General features: G+C 55.1%; 3 protein-coding genes across 3 annotated transcripts; 2 read left to right on the forward strand and 1 right to left on the reverse strand.

The window, feature by feature from the left end:
- Window positions 1-277: 277 nt before the first annotated feature.
- CC84DRAFT_1087957 (beta and beta-prime subunits of DNA dependent RNA-polymerase) lies at window positions 278-5,578 on the reverse strand (the record flags this gene model as incomplete). The annotated part of the gene is made up of 3 exons (XM_018174228.1): window positions 278-5,101; window positions 5,171-5,241; window positions 5,293-5,578. 3 exons carry the CDS (start codon window positions 5,576-5,578, stop codon window positions 278-280), a joined length of 5,181 nt encoding a protein of 1,726 aa, XP_018038158.1.
- Window positions 5,579-6,276: 698 nt separating this feature from the next.
- CC84DRAFT_1216698 (WD40 repeat-like protein) lies at window positions 6,277-7,885 on the forward strand (the record flags this gene model as incomplete). Its single annotated transcript, XM_018182834.1, has 4 exons — window positions 6,277-6,346; window positions 6,428-6,489; window positions 6,541-6,770; window positions 6,817-7,885. The coding sequence occupies 4 exons, from the start codon at window positions 6,277-6,279 to the stop codon at window positions 7,883-7,885; spliced, it is 1,431 nt and encodes a 476-aa protein (XP_018038159.1).
- Window positions 7,886-9,379: 1,494 nt separating this feature from the next.
- On the forward strand, window positions 9,380-11,122 carry CC84DRAFT_719928 (glycoside hydrolase family 5 protein). Its single transcript, XM_018187151.1, has 3 exons — window positions 9,380-9,591; window positions 9,749-10,074; window positions 10,168-11,122. Exons 1-3 carry the CDS (start codon window positions 9,530-9,532, stop codon window positions 11,019-11,021), a joined length of 1,242 nt encoding a protein of 413 aa, XP_018038160.1. The 5' UTR covers window positions 9,380-9,529; the 3' UTR covers window positions 11,022-11,122.
- Window positions 11,123-12,004: the final 882 nt, after the last annotated feature.

Genomic DNA, 12,004 nt, shown 5'->3' on the forward strand with positions numbered 1-12,004 from the left:
CCTAGCTAAAGGTACGCCGACGCCGTGACGCGAGTGTGACTGGCGGCCGTGGTGTGCAATTTGAACAGGGTGAGCAGACTGATTCGGATCGGAGCTACCCATCACCGATGTCAGCCTTCACGTTCAAAAGAGCGAAAAGGATGAATTTTGTACAAAGCGAGGCAAGAACCTGCTTACATGAAGAAATATTCACGAGTGAGCGAATCACTGCTGAGGCGAACTGTTCATCGTTAGCAGATTGTATCTTTCATGGGAATCATACAACTATGACCAAGACTTACGTCGGCGAGTACTTGGGCGACGTCGGTGAGTACTGCGGAGATGTAGGGGAAGTGGGAGAGTATTTAGGCGATGTCGGGCTGTACTGGCCCATGGGGCTCGTCGGGCTGTACGAAGGCGACGTGGGTGAAGCAGGGGAGCGCCTATCGCCGCTGTTGAACTGCGGGCTCGTCGGGCTGTACATGGGGGACGTTGGGCTGTACTGTGGAGATGTAGGGCTCCATCCACCACCCGGAGAGGTGGCGCTTCGAGCAGCAGCTTGTGCGGGCGAGGTAGGACTCCACTGCGGAGACGTGGGCGAGTATCCCGGTGATGTAGGTGAGTAGCTCGGAGATGTCGGAGAGAAACCTCCAGGTGACGTGGGCGAAAATTGAGGGGAGGTGGGCGAGTACGGTGATGTGGGATTGTAGCCCGGAGACGTAGGTCCGAAGCGGGGGCTGGTCATACTCATGCCGGGAGACGTGGGCGAGTACTGAGGCGAGGATGGAGAGAAAGAAGGCGAGCTGGGGCTGGCGCCACCGCTGAAGGGGCTCATAGAACCTGCCATGCCAGGGCTGCGAGTATTGGCGTACGGGCTGAAGCCGCCATCGCCATACTGCGGAGCATACTCGCTCATGCCACCATAGTTTCCTTCTGGGGCTGCCAGAGGCGAGAATTCTGCACTGTAGGATGGGCCGCTCATGCCGCCTTCGTATGTTGGAGAGCCAAGGTCGTATGGAGTGGCGGCACCGGTGTCATAGTAATTTCCGGTGGCGCCGGTGCGCATGCGGGAATTATCCTCAACCATGGTGAGCAACATCTGGCTATCCATTACAACCTCAAACTCTCCTGTTCCCATCGGTGCAAGTTGACCAAGCATGATATTTTCAGAGACACCCCGGCAGTCATCGAGCTCGCCGTAGCCAGCGGCTTCGAGGAGAATCTCAACCGTTTCCTCGAACGAACAGCGCATGAGTGCGCCAGTGTCGCCGCGATTGATGCCGTGGCGAGTGATGGCCATCAGGAGACCACGCTGGGTCATGATATCGACGAGGATCGCCATGTGGCGATGGTTCACGTACGAACCGTCGAATTCCAATACGTTGGACAATTCTTTCAAAAGACCGGCGCGAGCGGCTTCGATACCGAGAACGCCAAGAACCTCGATGAACGAATTGGAGTATGAGCAGGTGGCGTCCACACCCTCTACGGAGAGCACCTCGGCCAGCGCAATGCCTGTGGTATCCAAGACCCACTCCATGCAACGCTCATCGTCCTTCTTGAGAATCAAAGACTCATCTTCTTGTTCGAAAACCTTCTGCTCAGTACGGATGAAAGCACGTTCAACGCCCTTTACTCCGCGCAGAGTCACATCATCCAGCAGATGAACGGCGAGCTTGCGCATCCAACGTTCATCACGATCTTCTTCATCATCCTCGTCTTTCCGGAGATGCTGATCCCACTTGAAGCGTACACGTATCACCTGGTCGTCGTCGTTCGGATCGGCGTTTATGACGCTAATATTAGGAGCGAACTCTTCAAGAATCCTTCTAGACACTTCTGTTATCTGTAGGTTCTTGTCCAGGAGGTGCTTCCGTTCCAGAGTGATACGAAGCAGCCACTTGGACAGATTCGAGACATCCTCGTCGACTTCGATCCCATAATGCATATCGACCATGCTCTCATCAGCTTCGATCAACGTGGTCCTCGGATCGGGATCATAGTACAGCTCGACCGAGTGCGTCAATGATCGAAGGGTGGTGTGTTCGATCCGGCTTCGGAGCTCCTTCGCCGTTTGTTGCGAATGCTCCGGGTGATTCTGTTTGATCAACATACTGGGTGTCTTAATATTTGCGGCAATGTTGAGAATTTCCTTGAGACGAGGTACACCGAGGGTCACGTTCTTCGAAGACACACCAGCGAAATGGAATGTGTTCAATGTCATCTGGGTTGCGGGTTCTCCGATAGATTGAGCTGCAATCACACCTACCATTTCTCCAGGGTGAACAGCAGCCCTGAGGAAGCGGTCTGCGATTTCGCCGATCACGTGGTTAAAGGCCAGCTTGTTCAAGTGATCTACTGTCACCAGGCGCTTGAAGGCCAGACGAGACCGCAGGAGACATTTGAAGAGCATGGTAGCGCTCTTCTGCGCCTCTAGAGTGAGAGGATCGTCACCGCGAATAACGATGAGTTTGTCGAGCAATTCGCGGACACCCTGGATAACATCTATTGGGTGTAGGTCGCTCCGTTGGGAGTTCTTGATCGCGAATCGAGTCTTCGCGTTCTCGATAATGCGGCTGATGTGAAGAGGCAGGTAAACCTCCTTCTTGTCGGTCTTCATTCCTTGTCGCAAGAATGCACGATCCTCTTCAAGCGCAGCAAATTCCTCGTCAAAGTATCGACCGACCTCAGTGTCGCCTTGGATTTCGTTGGCAACTTCCAAGACATCGGCAGAGATAGGTGGCCTGTCGCTCATTACATCCATCTTGTATTGATCCTCGAACTTCTTTCGGGACAGTGGGACCGTATCGATAGTTTGCTTCTCGACCTTTGCGCCATCGAGACCGTCCTCGCCGTAGACGAATTCGACAATATCGCCCATGGAGTTACGGACAGTGCCATCGTACTTGACCATGACGTCTTCAAGCGCCTTGACTAAACGACGCTGAATGTAACCAGTTTCTGCTGTCTTGACGGCAGTGTCGATGAGACCCTCACGACCAGCCATAGCGTGGAAGAAGAACTCTTGTGGGGTAAGCCCACGCAGGTAGGAGTTTTCGATGAATCCTCGCGATTCTGGAGAATAGTCGTCCTTCGTGAAGTGCGGGAGCGTACGATATTTGAAACCAAAGGGAATTCGATTACCTTCGACTGCCTGTTGACCGACAAGTGACACCATCTGGGCAATATTGACGTTCGAACCTTTGGATCCGGAAGTGACTGTTTGGACGACGTTGTTGAAGGGCTTCAGGTTGTCCTTGGCTGCGGTACCACCGGCCTCACGTCCCTCATTGAGGGCCTTCTGCGCCTTGGCTTCGAAGGTTTGTCGCAGCGTCATACCAGGGTTGGGCTCTAGTTTGTCCGTAGTCGCAAGTTTCAGGACTTCTGCAACTTCTGCCTTTGCCTTATTGACAGCTTCCACGATCTTATCAGAGGTAGCCTTGTCAGGAACAGCGTCGCCAACACCAATACTGAAGCCGTTATGTAGGAACCAGTAGGCCACGATGCGCTGCGTAGCGTTAAAGAAGTCAACTGCTGCTTGTGGGCCGTGCTCATTGTATACTATGTGAACGACACCACCGGGAGAAGCACCGACTTGCTTCTTGACGATTTGGCCCATGACGATCTCGCCTCCATGGATGACAACAGATTTGCCGCTGAAATCATTGAACTTGTCGTCTGCAGAATCACTCCCCTGTGTGAGGTTGAGATCATCCTTGAAGGCGTAACTGATGATCTGTTTGCCGGTCCAGCGAGGTTTCGGCCTCAGAATAGCAGGTGGGGGAAGAAGACCATCCCAGTCTGGCACCCACATCATGAGGGGCATGACTTGTTCTCGAGTAAGGAAAACGTCCATGTGAGTCATCTTGAAGATACCACACAGGGTGTCTTGCACGATACCCATGAGCGGTTTGTTTCCCTGGGGAGAGACGATCTGGAGCGGGACCATGCACAGATTCTTGACCTCGGCGCGTGTTTCGTCGCTCTGCGGCACGTGCAAGTTCATTTCGTCACCATCGAAATCAGCGTTGTAGGGTGACGTGACGGACAGGTTCAGACGGAACGTCGAATACGGCATAACCTTCACACGATGGCCCATCATAGATTCCTTGTGTAGAGACGGCTGCCGGTTGAAAATGATGACATCGTCATCGTTGATGTGGCGCTCAACCTTCCAGCCATATGCCAGTTGTAACTCGCTGAGGTTCTTGTTATGCTTGAGATCAAGACGTACACCGTCGGACTTGATGACGAAGTTGGCTCCAGGGTGGTTCGTGGGGCCATTGCGCACTAGTTGCGACAGCTTGCCGATGTTGAACTTGGTTACGGTTTCGGGGTATGTCAAGGTCCGAGCGATTGAGCGTGGCACACCAACCTGATCCAATGACAGATTGGGGTCGCCTGTGATGACAGTGCGGGCAGAGAAGTCGACGCGCTTGCCCATGAGATTGCCTCGTAGACGACCTTCCTTGCCCTTTAAGCGGCCACGAATGGTTTTGAGCGGACGACCGGACTTTTGCATTGCCTGGGGCACACCGTTCGCGTCGTTGTCCATGTAAGTAGCAATGTGATATTGCAAGAGATTCTCATACTCTTGTATCGCGTGCTGTGCAGCACCTTCGGCATGTGCCTTTTTCACGTTGCTGTTGGCGCGAATGATGTCGCCCAACTTGTAGGTCAGATCGTCCTCTCCACGGGCACCCTGGCCTGTGCCATCGACTGAAATGCTAGGGCGAACCGGGGGTGGGGGCACAGGAAGCACGGTAAGAACCATCCATTCCGGGCGGGCGTAGTCAACATTGAGGCCGAGCAGAGACATGGTGTTTTCCGTCATTGACTTCAAGATGTTCTGCGCTTCTTGCGGTTTGATCAGTTTCTTTTCGTTGTCTTTGTTGGGGGGGTCTTCCTCGTCTTTCCGCGGCTTGTACGTGGCCCACAAGTTCATGCCTTCCTTCTTGATGGTGTCGGGCATTCTGTTGCCGCAACCACCGTGGTGTGCCGCCGTCTTGTCTTTGGGGATTTCATTATCGCAGAACTTGCGCGTTTTGGACAATCGCCATATCATATCGAAGCGCTTCTTTGGGTCTTTTACTTTGGTAGCTGACGGCCAGTCTGGGTGGTTCTAAGTCATGAGGTTAGCCAAAGCACTGCCCCAGGCCGCGATGTTCGTCTTCCGCCAGGGAAGACTTACGAAGTCAGCCAGAATGAGGCCACAGTTGTGGCACACAGTCTCGAGAAGCTTTTTGATCTTCACGACAAAACCTGCAGGGTGTCAAACGAAGCTCAGCGCGTCGACAGGTTCAGAATACTGACCAACATGGAAGCAAGGCACGGCCAACTCGATGTGGCCAAAGTGCCCTGGGCAGGTCTGCATGTCTTCCTGGCATGTGCCACATACAAAGCTGCGATCGATGCTGCCGAGCCTGCTGTCGTTAAGGCCTTGGACACGAGCCTGCTGCTTGTCTTCGTCCATGGTCTCCGGGTACAGGATATGCACGACGCTCATCGCCTTGATCTCTTCGGGTGAGAGCAGCCCGAACTGGATCTCCTTGATCGTGCGCAGCGGGCACTTGGAGACGACAGGGGCCCCAGGCGGCATGATGGCGGTTGTTCGAGGTAACTGCGAGAAGTCGCTGTTGGTGGACGCAAAGAGCGTGGAAATGTGGCTGGACCGTGTTACCGGTGAGCGCGAGCAGCTGGTGGAGCCGTGGGTGAGGGAACGGCCGCGGTGGCCACGCCGGGGCTGGCGCCTCCTCGGTTGCAGGAAACGAGTCTAGATATGCGAAGGAGGGTATGCCACGGGTAGAATGGTGTCGCTGATGCGCCGATGCGCGCTGTGGGATGCGGTCGAAGAATAGCACCTGCGGACAAGGGCTGAGCGGCTCGGGGGCTCGCGGTCGGTCGCGCGTCGCTGCAACGGGCAGCGCGGGTATTTTGCGCAGTGGCGGGAGCGCAAACGGGTGCGGCGAGATGTTTGACGCGCTCGCGGGCACCACAGCGGTCGGGAGTGATGAGTTGGGGGTGGTGGGGAGGGGAGTGCAGGAGCGGGAGGCGTCAGGCAGCGCAGAGCAGAACAAGAGGAAGCGGCGAACAAAGGAGCCAAGCCACGCTAGGGCCAACACGCCTGGCGCAACAGCCGCACAAGGGCGGCCGCCGTTCGACAAGCCGACGCGAGCGCGGAGCACTGAGCACTGCCAGCGTGCCCTGAAAGAAACAACGAACGGCATGGAGCGCCCCGCCGCAGCATGCGCAGCACCCTGACACCGCGCGCTGCCCTCCCCGCCCCAGCCCGCCGCTATGAATCTGTCGCTGGTTGATCCCTTTGTCCTCGCGCAGGACTGCCCAGAGGTCATCACCGGCCGTCTGCGTGAGTCGGTCCCAGCTGCACCATTTTTGTTTCTTCAAGTCAATTGCTCCAAGTAACATGTGACTAACGCAGCCCGCGCAGGCAGCGGCCACTCGACGTCGATCCGCTTCAGTCACCGCGGCGATCTGCTGGCCTCTGGACGGGTAGGCAGCAGCACCACCACCAACCACTGCAGCACCGGCTAACCCTGCCAGCACGATGGCATCGTGGTTGTCTTCGACATCGAGACCAACGGCGTCGCGCGCAAGCTGCGCGGCCACACGCGCCAGATCCAGTCGCTGAGCTGGTCCACCAACGACCGCTTCCTGCTCAGCGCCGGCCAGGACTGGAAGTGCGTGCTCTGGGATCTCAAGGATGGCTCGCGCGTGCGCACCGTCCGCTTCGAGTCGGCCATCTTCATCGCCGAATTGCACCCCAAGAACCAGTATGATGCGTCGCACACGGAGCAGGCAATCGCTAACACGGCGCAGCATGATCTTCGCCGCCGCGCTCTTCGAAGACCAGCCTGTACTCGTGGACATGTCCGCCGAGGTGCCTGTCAAGCACACGCTACCCACCGCGCCCCGCCGCTCCCAGACGGAACGTGAGAAAGCGACGGAGAAGCAGGCCGCCCAGGACGCAAAACAGACAACGACTGTAACCGTCTTCACGCCCTCCGCAGACCACATACTCGCAGGCACGAACAAGGGCTGGCTGAACATCATTGATACCAGGACACACGAAGTCTTGTACTCGTATCGAGTTACTAACTCGCTCATCGTGCTGATTCGCATGACGCAGTCTGGTCGCGATGTTGTTTTGAATTCCAGCGACAGAATAATTCGGACATTCCTTCTTCCCGATCTAAGCGATCCAAACCTCGATTTCGACATGCTCGAGCTCAAAGTGCAGCACAAGTTCCAGGATCTGGTACAACGGTTATCGTGGAATCACGTCACCTTTAGCTCCGCTGGCGACTACGTTGCAGCGACAACGTACATGAACCACCACGTCTACATCTGGGAACGCGGCCAGGGCAGTCTCGTAAAGATCTTGGAGGGGACCAAGGAAGAGCTGTCGGTACTTGAGTGGCATCCGTTCCGGCCTTTTGTCGCTGCTATTGGCGTTGACTCCGGGCGCGTCTGGCTTTGGTCTATCCTACAACCCCAGCGCTGGTCTGCGCTTGCCCCAGATTTTGTTGAAGTGGAAGAGAATGTGGAGTACATTGAGAAGGAAGACGAGTTCGACATTCAGCCGCTAGAAGAACTTCACAAACGGAGACTCGATCAGGAAGATGAGGAGGTCGATGTGTTGACTATTGACCCTGTCAAGACCAATGCCCAACATGAACCTGGCGAGTTTAGAATGCCAGTGTTGCTAGACATTGAAGCAAGCGACAGCGAGGACGAGATTGTAGCCGTGGGGGCGGGCCAATTCAGACGGCGGAGTCCTGGAGCTGGAAAGGAATACATGAACGATGATGAGGTGGGAGTCAGCGGTGATGAGGTGAGGAGGGCCAATGGCTCTTCGACGAGTGGAACGAAAAGGCGACGCGCCTGAGGCTTCTCCGCTTCTCTCACGCACCTTTCCCACACGACGTTCAGTCGATCCGTGCGCGAAGCAAATCTACTACAACCAGGAAATTGGCACCGCGGCTGCGACAGTAGGGCCATGCTCGCAGCTCGTGCCATTGCTCAGCCGCTCAGCCGTCATCGCCAGAAGATGAGAGCACAGTACGTATGGTGGGATTGACCCCGCGGATTTGAAACTTTGTCGGTACAATGGTAGTCCGCCAGCTTCTAGGGCCAGAGAGATGACTTCATTGTATCCATCCACTAGCAGTCCACTCAAGTGGGGTTTCGCCGCAGCGTTCTCTCCACAGAGACTAACGAAGCCAAAACATCGTCACAATATTCTATAGCTTGCATGCACTTCATCGTTGTAGTGAGGTTCTGCATGCCAAGTGCGGAAGCTGCAGCCCAGCCCTAGGGACGGCACCCGAAATAGCAACCGTGGAGCAACGGCGCCACGCCTAAATATATCGGGCTGCATTCTTCGCATCACTATTCACGGTGACTACGAAGTATGGAGTACGAGGTGTTTTGAGGCCTGCTGACGCACCAGTCTGGTCCGAAGAATTCGCATTGGAAAGCGAGCATGTCCAACCGGAGTGAAATAGCTATGTACAACGCCTGCTGAACGACCCTGCACAGGCTGCTCGTCAAGGCTAGTGGCCAGTATTGCATCATAGACCATGTCTGTCTTTTATTTGCAAGCTTGAGTAAACTATTAGGTACGTTCGTACCCACAGGAACGTGTCTAGTCATCGTCCGTCACATGTCTAGCCACGAGTATTGCGATAGGCGTGCCGATCTGTGCGACGGGCCAACCGTTGCAGCGCCACTCCCGACTACTGTACCTCGCACCACACCACACGCGGCCTATCTCCCGTATCAGCACCCCCATCGTAGCCTCTGTTAACATCATTTTAGGTCCATTTGCCGGTATCATGCATCCCTCGTCCACGTTTCAGACACAACCCAGCCGCAGATACGGCTAGCTCATTCCCCTTTTCTCACTGTCGGATGGCGACAAAACAAGAATAGCGACAGCTTCGCTGCCATGTTTAGCCCCACAGGCTCAGCCCGCATGCATGATGTAGCGCCCTTCGTTCTCAGATGTGGATCTCTGCAGGGTCCACAGCCTGAGACACTCGTCTGCTCGTGGCAGACGGTCCAGACAATTAGTCGCGTTCATTGCGAAGCAAGCGAACTTAAAGTCCCAGACGCCGTAGTGACGCGCACAGGTCTCACCTCATCCGTCCCACATCTCGTGTGCTTCTTCCCAGTCGCGCAAAGTGTGTGTTGTGTTGTTCACTCGTTCCTATTTCTACGTACGTCGTAATATACATCCCTGCCCCGGCCGGGACCACGCTCGCTTCCCTGACTGGACGACTGCCCTAATTTCCTCCGAAATATCTTGCTGCGATCCTTGTGACTATTTCAACAGTCAGCCGTCATATCACAAACACAATCCGGAAATCTAGGTGCTCTTGGTTGTTGCCACATCCGGCCACTGGTCTTACACCCAACGCAAGGGACTCACCTTCCGTTCCCAGACCATTCCACTCCCCGTTGTGCTACGACAAGAATATTCTTGAATTAAAGAGTAGTTTTTGAAGAAAAGAGAAGCTATCAGTACGTTATGCTTTTGACGCGCGTGTTGGCTGCCGGCCTGGCGACGGGGTTGGCGGTTGCGGCTCCTGCGTAAGTGCTCTCTTTATTGTTTGGGAGCATGGCTTTGCGTACTCTGGAATGTGCATTTGCATATCAGGGGAAGGAGTGAATAGCTGGATGCCACATGAGGCTTCCTTCATGCCAATAAATGGCCATTAGAAATAACTTCACAGCTGACCATATACAGCACCAAACGTGGCGTCGCCTACGCATGGGGTTCAGAAAAAGTAAAAGGTGTAAATATTGGAGGGTGGCTCGTTCTTGAGCCGTGGATAACGCCGTCTTTGTTGGACAATCTTGGCCGCAGCGATGTTGTTGATGAGTTTACGCTAGGAGAAAAGCTGGGGCAAGATGCGGCGCTCAAGATCCTCAGACAGCACTGGGATTCTTGGTGCACGTTTGAGGACTTCCAGAAGATCAAAGACTCGGGTTTCAACTTAGTGAGGATACCGGTTGGGTACTGGGCGTATGACACGCTGGACTCGCCGTACGTAAAGGGCGCTGCACCTTACAGTAAGTTCTATTCCTTCTTGCTAAGCCGAAAATGTCGAAGGGCTCTCTTCTTTTCCGCCTACGCCTGATCCTGACTGATTCTAATTCTCACAGTCGACGCTGCCATCGACTGGGCCCGCGGCCTCGGCCTCAAAATCCTCATCGACCTCCACGGCGCCCCCGGCTCCCAGAACGGCTTCGACAACTCCGGGCAACGCATCTCTCCCCCAACCTGGACCTCCGGCGACACCGTCCAACAGACCCTCAACATCTTCTCCACCATCACAAAGAAGTACGCGCAGTCTAAATACCAGGACGTCGTCGTCGGCATCGAGCTACTCAACGAGCCACTCATCCCCTCCCTAGACGAGGCCACTGTCCGCCAATTCTATCGCGATGGCTTCGGCCGCCTGCGCCAAACATCCGACACCCCGATCATCCTGCACGATGGATTTCTGCCGACGGCAAACTGGAACGGCTTCCTCACCCCCTCTGACAACAACGCGCAGAACGTCGTCATGGACCACCACGAGTACCAAGTCTTCACGGATGCGCTCGTCGCGCTCTCCCCCGACGCCCACGTCTCGGCAGTGTGCTCCTCATCATCCTCCTACGCCGGCTCCGACAAGTGGTCCTTCGTGGGCGAGTGGACGGGCGCAATGACCGACTGCGCGAAGTACCTCAACGGGCTGGGCGTCGGCGCGCGCTATGACGGGACGTATCCCGGCTCCACGAAGGTTGGGGACTGCAGCTGGCAGAACGACATTAGCAAGTGGAGCCAGGAGTACAAGGACCAGACAAGGAAGTACATCGAGGCGCAGATGAGCGCGTTCGAGACGAGGGCTGGCGGGTGGGTGTGGTGGAATTTTAAGACGGAGGGGGCGGCGGAGTGGGATGCGTTTGCGCTAGTTGATGCGGGAGTTATGCCGCAGCCCTTGGATCAGAGGAAGTTTGAGGTTATGTGCTGAGGGGTTGGGGGATAATTTTTGTTTGGGAAAGATGGTGGCTAGACAATAAAAATATGGAAGGCTTTGGGAGGGCGTTTTGGTATACCCGAAGACATAGCTGAGCGGACTGGCTTCTATTCGTAGTGTGTATTAGTGGGGGATAGGGACATGATAGCCTATATATATATCTGGCTATTCATGACGCATACAATGGTCAGCACGCATGGGTGTACCGAGGATCAACGTACTGTTACCATTCAACGACTTCCGTTGGACCATGCACCTTCCAGCTCAACAGATCGCAAAAATCACAATGTATGGAAGCTGTATGACGCAGGACGCGCGAGGTCAGATGATCATAGCAGAGCTTACCAAGTACCTCGCGACGACAGCAGAGTCCCCGACTATTCAGGTCTTGCTCGATGCTGGACGGCTTAATTTCTCGGACTTGCCCTCGCTGAGCGTGATCTGCACGGCAGTGATCGTGAACGATCTCGAGGCGGTAGCGGAGTGTCTGCAAGATCGGAGGAGACGGCAGTACTTTCTGTCAATGACCAATACTTACCCCTCGCGTACTCTCTACGTCTTCGGGTAGCCGATATTCATCGCAATCGCTACAATCAAGACTTGCATTCTTGCGGTTCATGCTTAATGCCGAGTTCCGGAAGGGCAGGTTGGGTTGGCGGTTTCGCTTGGTGCGCATCTATCAGGCTCTTCGATAGACCTTCAGCGAGAAGCAGCTCCGAGCTATCTTCCTAGTGCATAACTTCATGTTCACAAAGAAGAAGTAGTGGATGACCAGTGTGACTACTGCCATCTAGTCAAACTGGCTGCGATGACGAATGAAATCGCCATCCTCCGTACGGTCGTCCACCTTACAGCTCCGGGTCTGGCTCAGCAGCCAAGTGGTCCCATCCCGCTCTTTGAGACCTGCGAAAAAGCACACGGTTATTAGGTCTGGTACACGCTCAAGCGAGCGCTCTCCAGTATTGAGGTGACCGACC

Source organism: Paraphaeosphaeria sporulosa, assembly GCF_001642045.1.
Source record: "Paraphaeosphaeria sporulosa strain AP3s5-JAC2a unplaced genomic scaffold CC84scaffold_4, whole genome shotgun sequence".
Lineage (NCBI taxonomy): Eukaryota > Fungi > Ascomycota > Dothideomycetes > Pleosporales > Didymosphaeriaceae > Paraphaeosphaeria > Paraphaeosphaeria sporulosa.